Consider the following 15,939-nt stretch of genomic DNA (forward strand, 5'->3'; position numbering starts at 1 on the left):
GTCTTGTAATTTTAGTTGAGACACTTACAATAAAAACATTTTATAAAGCATTGGTAATATAATTAAAACACACAAATTAACATTCTTAAAAACATTAAAAATGTCCTTATCCGAATTTTTTGTTGCAATGAAAGACAATTGAGGGAAGATAGAAAATGAAGTTTATATAAGAGAATCAAACGTATTAATTGGAGGACTAAAAATTGAAAAACGTTGGTAGAAATTCGTTTGGTAACGGATATATTTAAATAGTATAGTAAATTTTGAATTCAAATTAATTTATTCAATTTTTTAAAAATTTATTAGAAATACTCCAAAACGAAGCCCACCCATCAACATGCAAGTGATCAGCTTCATGTTACACCTATACTGGTGGAGCACCCACATCATGTTTCACGTTCCATTCTGTCGGAATGTAATGGCAGTAACCATTGCAAATGCCCTTATATTTACAATAAAATAATTTGGAAAATCAAAATTAACTAAATAAATAAGAATAATTTGGACTAATATTGATATATGAAAAAAAATCTATAAAAAAATGTATTTAAAAAAATCGAGAGAGTATTAAAAAATGGTGCGTTATTATTTAAATGGACGTAGCCTTAAATTTTAGAGGCTCTCTTGTAAATCTCTAGGCCGCCTAAATCTCAAAAAATAATTCACACTTTTTTATTTTGCAGATCTCCTACGGAATAGATTCTATACATTTTTAACTTTTCTTTTCCACTAATTTGTATATTTATTTTATTTGTATTTTGCAAACCTATTTTAAAATGAAATAAAATATTCTACTGTTACTTATAGTACTATTAAATACTACTACAAATGCAGTAATAAAACTAAGTCATTTCTTTCCCAAAATATGACTAACTTTTGTGACAATTTGTGTCTTACATCAAGATGGCTATGCATTATTTTATGGAAATAATGAAGACTTGTAAAAATATTATCATTCGCCTAAAAAATGATTTAAACAGCTACCTATGACTTATATGTACATGTCATTCTTCGAAGTTCTAATAAGAGACAATTTTTACAATATTTCACATTAATATTGCATAATGTATAGACCGTTTAAAGAAAATGCTCCATAATAACATAGTAAAGGTAGCCACTAGAGAATTAGATTTGTTTAGCCATATCCCGTAGCAAAAATTTCTGGATTTTTCCGGTAGATGTCTTGGGCAGCTCTGGCATGAACACCACCGACCTGGGCACCATGAAAAGCGGCATCCTCTCCTTACAGAACTCCCTCATCTCCTTCTCCGATGGCTTCTTCTCTGCTTTCAAGCTCACAAATGCACACGCCGTTTCCCCCCAGTGCTTACACGGCCGTGCCACCACAGCCGCCTCGTGTACCGCAGGGTGACTGTAGAGAACGGACTCAACCTCGACGCTGCTAACGTTCTCCCCACCGCATATGATGATATCCTTGGACCTATCCTTGATCTCCAAATACCCGTCTTCATGCATCACGCCCATGTCTCCTGTCCAAAACCACCCATTCTCTTTCATGCACCGCGATGTTCCCTCTTCGTCGTTTAGATATCCCAACATTAATGTGCCGCCTCTCAGCACCACCTCCCCAATTGTCTTGCCGTCGCGGGCCACGCTCTGGCCAGTGTATGAGTCCACCACGTCCACTTCAGTGGTGCAAATAGATCCCACTCCTTGTCTTGCCTTCAGCCTCGCTCTCTCCGACCCTGTCAGTACATATAATAGGGACATGTTACTGTCATACTAGAAAACATTCACACTAGTAATTTACATGTATAACTGCATGTGTTCATATTATATACTCCTACTCCTACTCCTTACCTTTCAAATGCTCCCATTCTTGCTTCCACGTGCACATCACAACAAGCCCACCTGTCTCAGTCAACCCGTACCCTTGAGTCAAAATGAACCCCAACGACTCCGCCCGCCCAAGGACCGCTGCAGGCGGCGGCGCTCCACCGGTCAACACATGGACAGGAGCGGTCAACGTCTTCCCGGTGTAATTGCTCAACATATTGAGCACCACCGGCGCGGCGCTCATGTGCGTCACTCCATGCTCCTCTAGAGACTGGTAGATAGACGGCGCATCCACTCGGCGGAGGCAGACGTTGACGCCTCCCACCGCCGCCAAACCCCATGCAAAGCTCCACCCGTTGCAGTGGAACATCGGCACCGTCCACAGGTACACCGGCCGCCGCGGCACCGACCACTCGAACAACGTGTTGACCGATTGTAGGAACGCGCTGCGGTGGCTGTGCACCACCCCCTTCGGCGCGGCAGTCGTGCCGGAGGTGTAGTTTAACGCGATCGGGTCCCACTCGCTGCGTGGCCGGACCCACTCGAACTCCGCGTCACCGTTTTGTACCATGATCTCGTAATCAAGATCAAACGAATTGTCGATACAGCTATATTCTTGATCTTCGATGTGGACTAATATAGGGCGGCGAAGATGCGGCGGAAGCAGCGTTATAGCATCCCAGACAAGAGATGCGAACTGTGAGTCGACGAAAACGAGCTTGGAGTTGCCGTGGCTGAGCAAGTTGGAGATGTTGTTGGCGTCGAGGCGGGTGTTGATGGTGTTGAGGACGGCGCCGGCCATGGGAACGGCGAAGTGGAGCTCGCACATGGCGGGGATGTTGGGGGCCACCACTGATACGACGTCGCCTCGGGTGATGCCGAGGGCAGCGATGGATGAAGCGAGTTTGAGGCATCTGGTGCGGGTTTGGGACCAGGTGCGAGTGATGTCTTTGTAGATAATGGAAGGGCAGTCGCCGTAGACGACAGCGGCTCTTTCAAGAAAGTGCATTGGGCTCAGAGATGTTTGATTGTCTGCAATTGCAGCTGATGTTGGTTGTACGTTGCCATGTGTTGGAGAGAGGGGAGTTGAGTTGATGGAGAGGTGAGGCAATGGTAATGAAGCATAGATTGTACTAGTACGTTCTTTGAGTGGTCGCGGCGGGCATGGAAGAAACGGCAGGAATCGGTGGAAGGATGGAGAGGAAGAATAGTTCCTCATGTTGAGGTATGTGTGTGAGAGAGTATTCATGATTTGTGCTGACGTTTTAGTTTGTTGGTGGGAAGTGTAAAGCGTATGTTAGTATATATATATGATGATGTGGAAGGTGAAGAGATGATGATCCTCCCCAAATCACAATGGTAGATTTAGGAAACAGCTAGAGAGAGTTAGACACATTACAGAATCAAATGTAGAAAACAGATAGAATCAGACATAAGGAAGAATTTAATCAAATGTAGGAAACAAATAGAATTAGACACAAGGAAGAATTAAAGTAGCAGCTAAATCTGAAAGGGATGGGCCGCAGATCTAAACTCGGAATTCATGCTATTACTACTATATACAACTAGTAGATCATGCGCTACGATTCATCTAATGGCTGCCAACACTATAAAGTATAAACTCAACTCATTAATATGACTTCCATTTTTCTTTTTTAATCCATCCTTTAAAATCATAGATTTTTTAATTGAAAAAAAAATACTTGAGGAACTAAACACCACTAATAATGTGGATATAATTATCAATTAACATTAATTTTATTATTATTTTTTATCTTTCTCTCTCTTATTTTAACAATTGAATCCTTTTAAAAACTTATATTTTTAAGAGAGACTAATAAATTTTGGAATATCACAAAAAATTACTCCATAAGCAAATACTCCATAAATTTTGGAGTATTTATATGGAGTACAAGAGAGTCGAAGCAAGTCGACCTACGTTCGTGTACAATAGGGCCAAAAGCACAGCTAAACAACGTGAAAATTAAATCAAGTGTACAGCTAGGACAATTCGGATATATATTGAATCAATCCACATGCATATGATATGTAGATCAATATTAATTTGGACACTTGGACTTATTTGATTTGTTTCACTTGATACAAAAAGTTAGTGGTAAGAGTATATATCTTACTAGTATAATTAAATTTTCCTTACAATCCACATGCATATGATATGTAGATCAAGTGCTACTATAGGCTCGTTTAGTTTCCTTACATTTGTAAAGGTTTATTAAAGTTAAAAAATGTTCTTTATAAGAAAATTTAATTATACTAGTAAGATATATACTCTTACCACTAACTTTTTGTATCAAGTGAAACAAATCAAATAAGTCCAAGTGTCCAAATTAATATTGCAAGCCTTAAAAGTACTTCGACATTTAAATAATGACTTCTGGCTGACATTAATATCGTCAGTTTCACAACTTTTGAAACTGCGCTATAATTATAAGTAGTGTTATCATCCGTGCTATGTACGAGACATATAATTTTCAAATAATGATAATAAATTATAAGATAAGTAAACAGAGGATAAAAATAATATAATGAAGTTCATTCTTAAGAATATGTGTTAATTATATAAGTAGTCATAACACTATAAACACAAAGAGGAGATATGTGACTAAGGATCAAAGCTTATGGCATAGTTAGAATAATATATACAAACAAAGAAACTATTCTACTAAGGATCAAAGAGGAAAAAATCATATAATTTGAATAAATAAATAGTTTAATTTTGATCAATAAAACATTGATGTTCATAAATAGGAACAAAAACTTAAAACAAAACAGCACTCAAGACTGGAAATCGGAAATACAATATTTCTTAACTTCTTCTGCATCTTAAAGACTGAAAATCGGCATTGCAATATTTCGTAGCTTCTTTAGCACTTTGAAGAAAGAAATTATGCATGGCAAAATGCTCAAGAATTACTGATTGATTCGCGTTTGAATCTATTAACCAATTACGTAAAAAAAATTATTTTTGTGAGTTGTTGTAACACTGCTTTCCAATAACCATAGGCTAATATCTTGTACTCCCTCCGTCCCATGTAGGAGTCCCGGTTTACCATTTTTTGGTGTCTCAATTTAGGAGTCCCGATAGCATTATTCCATAAATGGTAATAGGACTCACATTCCACTAACTTTTATTCACTCACATTTTATTATTAAACTAATATACACAAAAGTAGGTTCCACATTACACTGTGTTTTTTCACCAAATTTCCTTTACATTTTTTAAAACTTGTGCCAGACTCAAATAGGATACTAAAAAGGGATAGAGAGTAATATAAATTAGTCAAATTGCACACTTTTTTGAAAATGTTTTCCGGCTAAAGGTATTCTTTTGGAGAAGAGGTTTGAATTAGTGTTTTTAATCAAAAGATAATTATTCAAACAAACTTCAAAACGATTGCATTATATTATTATAAGATAGTATCTTTCAATATTCTAAAATGATATTTTGGTATTGTTCCAAATCTATAAGGGCATGATCACTATGTAAGAATTGGTCAATTCTTGATCCAATTGGGGGAATTATGGTGTTTACCTTCCACTAATTAATTGTTGGGGCCCTTACAATTGAGATGGGGTCCGCACTATTCATGCCAATTGAGGAAGAATTGAAATCTTGCCTTTTAGGTAAGATTTATTTGTACATTGAAAAATGCACCAAGAAATGGACTTGGTTTTACACATTTGCCCTACTTTTCCACATTTCCACCTTTCCACTTGGAGGGATAAAATTGTCAATCCATAATTCAAAGTCTTTATTTTGGGTAATATTTGGGTCAATTCTTGGCCAATTCTAGGATACTAAACAATGGGGAAAAGAATTATATATGTGGCTAATTATGGTTCAATTCTTGGAAAATTTAATTCTTCCAAATGTTAGAAATGGAAATCTCCTATAGTGAACACGCCCTAAAAGTTTTTGTTCTTATTTTTATAGTTTGAATTTAAATTGTAGTAATAGGCTCTCTGCACGAAAAGAGCTACAATGTGAAACTATTGCGTAGTAACAATTTATCAACTATGGGAGACGGTCCAAATACAATACATAATAGTACTCCCTCCGTCCCAACTAAGATGACACATTTCTTGGCCGGCACGAGATTTTAGGAGTTATTTGTTAAAGTATTAAATTGGAGTGAGAAAATGTGAGTGTAAGTATTAAAATAGAGAGAGAAAGAAAGATGAATAATTTCATAGGAGTGAGAAAAAATGGTTAGGTGTATTAATTGAAGATAAAAAGTTTCAAAAAAAAGGAAATGTGTCATCTTAGTTGAGACAAACTAAAAAAGGAAAATGTGTCATCTTAAGCGGGACAGAGGGAGTAATTTTTAATATTTTTATCAGTAATATCACTATTGCAAAAATACAAAAAAATAAACGCTCAAATATAATAATACACAATAAAGTGGAGTACATTTATACTGGTTTCATAAAATCCAAATATCAGTTTAAAGTAAATTGCCAAAATTGAAAATCATTCTAATTTGAAAAATATGTAATAACAAATGCCTATTATGACCACTCAATTTTATTCATATAATTGAAAGTTAGAAGGGATATTAATCGGACATGTGTACAATTTATAAAAAAGAAAAAGAAAAAGAAAATAGAGGCGTGCGCGGGCTCCACCTTTAAGAAGAAAAATGATACTCCAGTTTTATATGGTCTTAGCATGTTAATCTTTTACTCTTCCAATATTTTTTTAATTTGTCACTAAATACTTATTTTTTTGAAAGATTTTACCGAATGCAAAGATACTGCAGATTTTTGTAATGTATTTTTCAAGATAAAAAATATTATTCAATTTATCAAAATTTCTATTTGGATGATGATTTAAATTTATATATTAATGTCGTAACTCGTACGTTAGTGAACCAATAGGATGCAATTTTATTAAAATTTAAAATCTCATAATAATGTATTTAAATATAACATGTAGGAGTATAATTTAAGTTTGTAATTCGTGTAATTTATCAACAAATTAGAAGAACGCGGAATATGTATAAATAAAGTTACAGAAAGCAATCAATAATGTTTTAAGTCTGTTTTTTTTATTTGTCTATTTAAATTACACATATCCAATGAATATAGATAGGTGATATATTACTTAAAAGCTTAAATTTTAAATCTACAAGACTTAAACTATTAAACCCCCCAATATCCATCCTACAAACTAAACATAATATACATACAAATACACACGCCTCTTCCCCTCTATCGGTCCTCCACAGTCCCCCAAATCAGAACATACAGATCTCTCCACCTACGATCCGTACTCAGCGGTTCAGCTCCTCCCCCGTCCGTCAATCTTCTCTTTCTTCGGTATCTCTCTCCCATGCTTTCTTCTCTCCCCAAATCGAAGACCCTCTGAACATCAACCCTCTAACTCATCGCCCGTTCAGTTCTCCGACAATAAGAGCCGTCATCACCTCCTTCTCGTCACTGATCCACCACTCTACTGATGTCGAACCGTCGCGAGCTGTTCGTCGTGGTTGAACTCCCAATTCATCCATCTCCCCTTTTCTCTTGGCTCTATTCTTATCCGGCCATGGCATCGCCGGGCGGCTCTCGCCGGCGCTCCTTCCTCACAGCCTCGTCGCCGTGCCTCATGCCTCGCCAGTTCCTTCCGCACAGCTTAGCCGCCATTCCTCCCGCCTGCACCTGCTCTGATGGCTTCAGTGGTGGTGTGCTCCGACAGATTTCTTGGTTGATTCAAGTATTGATTTGGTTTTTGAGTTAATGCTCTTTTGTTGTTTTCTGTGTAATTCATGGAACTTGTAAATGTTAATTTTATAGAGGTTTAAACTTATGTGAAACGCTATCATCTCATTGGACAACCATATTGACTAATAGTTTATTTTTCTTTTTTCAATTAATTATTTATTTAATGAATACATTTCAACCAATGAACAATTTTCCCGCCAAAACTGTGCCACATGGCATCCCAAAAAACTCTCCCTTTATATATTGATAGATTTAATATCATTTCATAAAATTATTTTAAAATTGAAATTAATATGACAAATTAAATATAATATGAAAACAAAATAAAGTTATTTTGGATATATCATCACCGTCTTTTAATTAGCACTCAAAATATAGCCTCACATTCTGTAAACCCTATAAAGAATAATTTCTACACTATTAGGTAAACCCTATAAAGAATAATATCTACACCAATATAGCCCCAACTCAAAACATTAGTAAAATATGTTTCTCTCTTCATCACAGACTGATTCAAATATGTCGAGTTCGTAATGGTGAGAAAACTCCTTCCTCGGGTATATCTTTTTTCTTGTTGTGCGATGATCTTCTTGTTTGCTTCACAAATTATTTAAAGCAACTCCGAAACCATATCTTGAATCTTATCTGCTTGTTTGCGATGTGGGGCAATATAGTTTTTTAGTTTGGTTGTCGGGGGCAATATATACTATTTATGAACATTGTTATTTTAATTTTTATAGACGTTTATACTGAAAAAATAACGATTAACAATGTAATTGTCTTAATTTTATTGAGGCTTTACATATACAGAAGCCCAAATAAATTATATCGAGGATTTACATATTCACAAGCCCAATTACTATAAATAATTTGCCTATAACTTTTCATAATTGATTAAATAATTTGCATTAGCTGCACCTGGTTAGGAGAAGTGATTGAAGTGGTTGAATATTTATTATACCCTAAGACCATCCACAATAGGCGCCCAGCGACCGCCCAGCAGAGCGCCGGCGCTGGGCGGTTCGCTGGGCGGTCTATTGCAGCCGCCCAGCGGCTGAGTGGAGAGAGAAACCGCGCAGCGCTGGGCGGTTATGTGGCGCTGGGCGGTCGGCTGGGCGGTCCGTTCGGCGCTATTGCAGCGCCCGGATCGCCCAGCGCACCGCCTAGCGCAAAAATTAATTTTTTTTTTCCGAAACACTATATATACGCGCTTTGCTCGTCATTTTCATTCGCACCACTTGTTTTAACGAGTACTCTCTCTATCTTAAACTTTTCCCGTATATGTCTCGTAAATTAAATTCCGTATATTGTGTGATTGTTAATTATGTCATTTTATATAATTGTTATTAGTGATGTGGCTATTGATGTGGCTGGGCTATTTATGATGTGGCTAGGCTATGGCTGGGCTATTTATGATGTGGTAGGAGGATTTTTAGTGCTGATGATGTGGCAGTGGCTAGGCTATGGCTGGGCTATTGCTGGGCTATTCCTATTGTGGATGGCCTAAGTTGTGTAATAAATGGTACAGTTGCATGGCTCTTTAAGTTAATACCTACACAATTCATTTTCTTCAAAAGAAAATTATAAAAACAAAAGTAACAAAACAAACAGCAAACCAATAAATATATATATATTATTTAAATAAACTTATATTTATAATCCAAACACGTGTTAGAGTAGCAATAAATATAGGGAAGTAAAAGCAATCGCCATATTTGAAAGCAGACCGAGGGTTCAAGATAATTCTTAAAAAAGTAAGTTACGTTGAAACACGATAATAGAGTATACAATTAATGAACAAAGAAATTAATCGTGATTAAAAATTAACATTATCTGAAAATAGATTAATTGAAAAATAATGGAGTACCTATATATGGTCGGAATTGGAGTTGAGCAAGATGCTGTTACCGGCTAAATCAGTCGAAATTCAAATTAATTTGAAATTAATTTATTTTGGTCAGATTCCCATATTTGTATACTGGAGTATATTATAATTGAATGACAAAGTCACAAATCTGTGTGCTGCAAATTGAAAATTACAGTGCACACTCAATAACTATACCAATAAATGTTGGCTTGTATTATTAGCTCTACCAATTAATTTAGCCCTTATTTGTATCAGGTCGCTTTCAAGACCGACCAATTTCATTTGCATGGATCAACCAAAACCTACTTTCCATCAGTAATCATAATTACTCCATTAGTAGCTATTTAAATTTCAAAATTATAGGAGTAGCAATGAAAAACTCCAAAATGAAATCAATGGCGATAAAGAAATTAGAAGTAAAGGAGAAAGAAGACGACGACGAGCCAATGAGCCCGACCGGGCGAATGATGCAAGCCCCCAAATTCAATATCTGCATCATAATATTCATGGGTTAAATCGATCCCATTTTATTCAAGAAATGTGTGCAACAAACTCTCCTCAAGCACCCTCGTTTCTCCAGCATCCTCGTTAGTACTAGCATTTCTTTTATCATCTCAAATTTACTTTTTTTTTCAAAAATTAACCCATTTTTAAAAATTCCAAATTAATTCTGTCGGAACAAGATGACGAGCGGGGGCAGGTACAAGTGGAGGCGGACAGTGGTGGACATCGACAGCCACCTCTTCGTCCGCGGAATCTCCGGACGAGTTCGTGTCAGAGTACGCGTTGAGGCTGTCGGAGATTCCGATGGACGCGTCGGCGAAGCCGCTTTGGGAGTTCCACGTCCTGACCGTGAAGACGTCGGACGCGGAGGCGGTGGTGGTGATGAAGATCCACCACTCATTAGGCGACAGCGTCTCGCTCATTGCGCTCACGCACGCCTGCTCCAGGAAGCTCGACGATCCCGCTGCCTTGCCGGTGCTAGTTCCACCGTCCAAGAAGCCGCGGGAAGGCGGCGGAAGAGGGGTGTGTGAAAGCTTTAGAGATAGACTCCATAAATGGAAGCAGAGAAAGAGACAAATATTATCAGAAGAAATATTTCATTGCTCATTTGTTCAATAGTACATTAGGAATTTATACAAGATGAAAGAAGGATCTAGAAAGTGACAACAATGCTAATGGTCCATGAAGGACCACAAGAGATTCTCAATTCTGTTGGGATCTCTTCACAGAGGCTATGCAACGTCGCCACGTTGCATATTTGTATTATTTTCTTTAATCTTAACTCTATCACGCCCCCGCAATTCGAGCGTAGATAGCGAATAAATGCCGAGTTTGTTTCGTAATCTAGCGAAGAATTGGAGACTGAGAGGCTTTGTGAGTATGTCCGCCACTTGGTCGATTGAAGGAACATGACATAGGTCAAGTTGCTTAGCTAGGACCTTGTCTCGGACGAAATGCACATCCAATTCGATGTGTTTGGTGCGTGCATGAAGGACGGGATTGGATGCTAAGGAAATAGCACTCAAATTGTCGACCTAAATGGTGGGTGGTTTGGGTGGCAGCATGTTAATTTCAGAAAGTAGAGACATGATCCAAGTGACCTCAGATGCAGCATGAGCAAGGCTGCGATATTCAGCTTCAGTGCTCGAGCGAGATATGATAGATTGTTTCTTTGAGCACCAATAAATAAGATTAGACCTAAGAAAAGTGCAATATCCAGTGACTGACTTCCTGTCATCAAGATCCGAGGCCCAATCTGAGTCACAAAAGGCACTAACCATGTTATTCGAGCGACGAATGTGAAGACTGAAGTCAATTGTGCCAACCAGATAGCGGAGAATGCGTTTCACAGCCTTCCAATGAGTGTCAAGAGGAGAGGCCATGTATTGGCTCACTTTGTTGACAGAATAACTTATTTCAGGACGAGAAATTCTGACATATTGCAGGGCGCCTACTGTGCTTCTGTAGAGTTTCCCGCCGGGAATGAAATTGCCATCTGACTTGCTGAGATGAGGAGAGGAAATCGTGGGAGTGGATATTCCTTTGGCATCTTGCATGTTGAGTTTGGACAAGAGCTCTTTTATATATGTTGACTGATTAAGGTGAATCCCTTGATCAGTTTTGCTCACTTCAATTCCCAAGAACGTCTGCACCTCGCCTAGATTCTTTAAAGAAAAATGAGAGCTCATTTTGTCAATGACATCTTGTATGCGTGAAGGAGAATTCCCAGTGATTAATATATCATCAACATAGATTAAAAGGTAGATCACTTTGTCATTTGAAGACTTGTGAAAGAAGGAGGCATCTGCCTTAGATTGTGAGAAACCAAGAGAGATCAGAACTGAGTGTACTGTGAAAAACCAAGCTCTTGAAGCTTGTTTCAAACCATAGAGTGACTCGTTTAATTTGCAAACAAGGTTGGGAGAGCCTTGTTCGGATCCCAGAGGCTGCTTCATGTAAATGTTTTGCTCACGATCACCATGAAGAAAAGCATTATTTACATCAAGGTGTGTGACGCTCCAATTGGCAGAAGTGGCCAAGCTTAAGATAATTCTGATGGTGTTTGGCTTGACAACGGGGCTGAATGTCTCAAAGTAGTCAAAACCCGGCTATTGGGAGAATCCTTGAGCAACCAATCGAGCCTTGTGCCGAGCTATAGTACCATCAGAAAACCTTTTGATTATGAAAATCCATGTGCTTCTAATGAGATTTTTGTCGGGTGGCAGCTCAGTCAAAGTCCATGTATGATTTTTAAGCAAAGCTAGAAATTCATCTAGCATTGCTTGCTTCCAAACGAGTATGAGTAAAGCAATATAGGTAGATTTTGGAAGTAGAGATGAGGGTAGGGTAGCAATCAGCAGCTTGGGCTTGATGACGTCAGCCTTTGCCCTGATAATCATTGGATGAGTGGAAGATGTGCCTTGAGCTGAGGGGGAATCACTGAAAGGTATGTGAGTGGAGGGTAGATCAGAATGGTGATCATGATGCTCAGTAGGAGGATCAGGGATGAGAGCAGTTTGTGGAGGAATGAGAACAGGTTGTGGGTGATTGCTGATAGTGAGGGGGATTTGAGTGGGAGGATTATTAGGAGGTCAGTTTTGAGCTGAGAGTGTATGATCGTTAGATGAATTTTGAACTGAAGTTTGAGGTGTGAGAGGATTTTGATGTGGAAAGCTAGCAGCTGGAGAGGTAGTGTGGAGAAAGAGTGACTAGAAGAGAATGAGGATAGTGAAAAAGAGAGTGTTTATCAGTGATGAGAGGAGATGCATGAGTTCTCTAAGGGAATTGCAGCTCATCGAAGACAATATCTCTTGTAACAACAACTTTTCCACTAGGCAATAATGTTATATAGCCTTTATGTGAGCTGCTATATCCCAAAAAAGTTGCAGCATCAGATCTGTATTGCAACTTGTGCTTATTGTAAGATCTAAGGAATGGGTAAGAAAGACATCCAAAGACTTTTAGAATGTGATAATCTGGTTTCACATTAAAAAGTTTCTGATAGGGAGAAACAAATTGCAGTACCTTACAGGGTATCCGGTTGATGAGAAATACAGCAGTGACAAAAAGATTGTCCCTAAAGTGTGAAGGAAGAGCTGCTTGACCGAGCATAGCAAGTCCCATTTCAATAATGTGCATGTGCTTCCTCTCAGCGAGACCGTTCTATTGAGGTGTGTAGGGACATGATATTTGCTGATGAATACCATGCTCCTTAAGAAAACCAGTAAGTGACTGAAACTCCTCACCCCAATCTGATTGCAGAACATTAATTGGCCGCGATAATTATTTTTAAGCCATAGCTTTGAATTGGGGGAAAATGTACTTTAGCTCAGCCTTTCACTTCAGTAAATATAACCAAGTGAATCTGTTGTACTCATCAATAAAAGTCACATAGTAGGAGAAACAATTTCTTGATTTGATGGGAGAAGGACCCCAGAGGTCACTGTGAACAATAGAGAGGGGTGCAGTGCATGTGGAAGAGGATGAAGTGTAAGGAAGTCTATGTGATTTAGCAATGCAACAAGGATGACATAGAAGACTTGAATTCATTACTTGAAAAGAGATGTTACAGTTTTGGAGTGCCTTTTTCACAACATCATAAGCACAATGGCCTAGCCTTCTATGCCATAACTCTAAACTAGTAACAGACTTGGAAATAGAGGAAACTGTAGCAGAACACACAGTGGGTAAGCCACTGGAGTGATTATTGAAAGCAGGAAACACAACAGGCTTTGAGATGGAGTTGAGATGCTTGGGTGGTTTGTGAAGGCAGAAGCGGTAGAGTCCTTGGTCAAGGGAATCCTTGAGGATGACTTGGTTGGTGGACAGATCCTTCACAAAATAAGACGATGGGTGAAATTAAAAAAAATACTCCATTATCCTAAGCAAACTGAGATACGGAAAGAAGATTTTTAGTGATGGAAGGAACATGTAATAGATCTTTAAGAATGAGAGTTCTAGACAAAAAGGTAGACTAGGAGAAATTAAGAACAGTATGACCAATGTGAGTAATATTAACTTTGGAGCCATTACCAAGATGAAGTTGCTTACCACCATGGTATTCTGAGCTTGAGTGCAAGTTAGAGATCATGAGAAACGTGGTTGGTTTCCCCTAAGTCCGGGTACCATGAAGAGGCTGATTGAGAATCCAGACTGAAATCCGATGGAGGGGTAAAAGCTGGAGGGGAATAGGTGGGAGGGCCACGAATTTGAGCTAGATGGGCAGCTGGGTTGGAGTTGAAATTAGAGTGAGAAGGAGCAAAATATTGATGATATTGTCTTAGAGGCTGGGATTGTTGAGGTGTGGTGAAATTTTGGTCGAACCTGTACCAGCATTTCTCGACCATGTGGTCAGGCTTGTGACAAAGTTGACAAGAGAGGCGATTAGAGTAGTAACTCCTTCCACCAAAACCTCTTCTACCACCTCGGAAACCACCTCTGCCACCATCACTTCTTCCCGGATTCTGCTGACTTTGTTGAAATGTGGATTTGTCCATTTGATTGGAGGTATGGGCAAGATTCAGGGATGGCTGAGATCCATCAAGGCTCCCTGCAGCAGGCATTCCAGATTCTTCTAGCCTAGATTCAAAACTCAACAGCAGAGCACGAGTGTCTTCAACAGAGTACGCATCAGTTTTTGAGGAAATTATTACAATGACAGGATTATAATCCTAACCAAGACCAGTGAGGATATAAAGGGTATGATCTTCCTCAGTGGTTTTGAATCCAGCAGTGTTGAGAAAATCACAGCAAGCTTTGATTTTGTTGAGGTAGTCGAGCATGGGTATCGATTCTTTCTTCGTCGAATGCGGGTACATTCTATACTGCATAATCTTGGCTTTAGATTAGCTTGCAAAACTCTTTTCGAGCGTCTTCCAGACATCTTTGGCTGACTTGAGCCCAACGACTAGAGCCATGATACTTTCTGAAAGAGATGATTGAATCCAGACCGAGAGAAGTTGATCTTGCCGACGCCATGCCGAGAATTTTGGATTTATAATTTCAGATCCAGATTCTGGATTTGTGATCAATCGTTGAGGTGTTTCTTCTTCACCAGTGAGAAAACCTTCAAGACCATACCCTTCCACAATAGCAAGGATATGTTGCTGCCAGATCAAAAAATTGGAATTTGTCAACTTGATTCTGAGAGGATGGTTGTAGTTGATGGTGGGATAAGGAGATGGGGAAAAAGAGGGTGGATTTGGGGTGAAGGTTGACTGATTATCTGCCATTGCCATTGCTATCTAGAGAGAAACGATAGAACAAAAAAAGGTATAGAGCCAGGTTAGGATAACCTGCTCTGATACCATGAAAGCTTTAGAGATAGACTCCATAAATGGAAGCAGAGAAAGAGACAAATATTATCAGAAGAGATATTTCATTGCTCATTTGTTCAATAGTACATTAGGAATTTATACAAGATGAATAAGGATTTAGAAAGTGACAGCAATGCTAATCGTCCATGAAGGACCACAAGAGATTCCCAATTCTGTTGGGATCTCTTCACAGAGGCTATGCAACGTCGCCACGTTGCATATTTATATTATCTTCTTTAATCTTAACTCTATCATGCTGAAGCTCCTTTGGATGGTGGTTTTGATCTTGTATTATACATTGTTGGATGTGGCGGCGTTTGTTGCGACGCTGCTGTTTCTCAGAGACGTGCAAACTCCGGTGAGAGCCGGGCGCGGCGTTAGGCTCAGCTGGAAGAGATTTGCCCATATTTTGAACCGCGGGCCGGTTCCGGTTCCAAATTTTACGAACCGAAATCGTGCTGGAACCGCCGGTTTTGGACGGTTTCAAACCGGAACCATGAAAAACCGTCAGAAAATCGTGAAATCTAGTCGGAACCGTGAAAACCGGCGGTTCGGAACCATGAAAAGCCGTAAAAAACCGCCGAAAAACCGGCGGTTCGGAACCGAAACCGGAACCGCCGGTTTTCGAACCGAAACTGGAACCGTGAAATAGCCTCACGATTCGGTTCTGGTTCCACATTTCTCGAAATCGGAACCGGCGGTTCCGGCATGTCT

General features: G+C 38.9%; 2 protein-coding genes, 1 non-coding gene and 1 pseudogene across 3 annotated transcripts; 1 reads left to right on the top strand and 3 right to left on the bottom strand.

The window, feature by feature from the left end:
• Positions 1 to 1,125: 1,125 nt before the first annotated feature.
• On the bottom strand, positions 1,126 to 2,851 carry LOC121751289 (2-methylpropanoate--CoA ligase CCL4-like). The gene is made up of 2 exons (XM_042146005.1): positions 1,822 to 2,851; positions 1,126 to 1,706 (listed from the first exon to the last, which is right to left on the bottom strand). Exons 1-2 carry the CDS (start codon positions 2,804 to 2,806, stop codon positions 1,126 to 1,128), a joined length of 1,566 nt encoding a protein of 521 aa, XP_042001939.1. The 5' UTR covers positions 2,807 to 2,851.
• Positions 2,852 to 9,801: 6,950 nt separating this feature from the next.
• On the top strand, positions 9,802 to 10,734 carry LOC121751866 (annotated as a pseudogene).
• A 210-nt stretch (positions 10,735 to 10,944) lies between these two features.
• Positions 10,945 to 11,865, bottom strand: LOC121751867 (uncharacterized mitochondrial protein AtMg00810-like). The gene has a single exon (XM_042146659.1). It carries the CDS (start codon positions 11,863 to 11,865, stop codon positions 10,945 to 10,947), a length of 921 nt encoding a protein of 306 aa, XP_042002593.1.
• A 2,627-nt stretch (positions 11,866 to 14,492) lies between these two features.
• On the bottom strand, positions 14,493 to 14,637 carry LOC121753482. Its single transcript, XR_006040455.1, has one exon. It is a non-coding gene; the product is annotated as a small nucleolar RNA Z247 (small nucleolar RNA).
• Between the last annotated feature and the right edge of the window lie 1,302 nt (positions 14,638 to 15,939).

Source organism: Salvia splendens, chromosome 10 (assembly GCF_004379255.2).
Source record: "Salvia splendens isolate huo1 chromosome 10, SspV2, whole genome shotgun sequence".
Taxonomy (NCBI): Eukaryota; Viridiplantae; Streptophyta; class Magnoliopsida; order Lamiales; family Lamiaceae; genus Salvia; species Salvia splendens.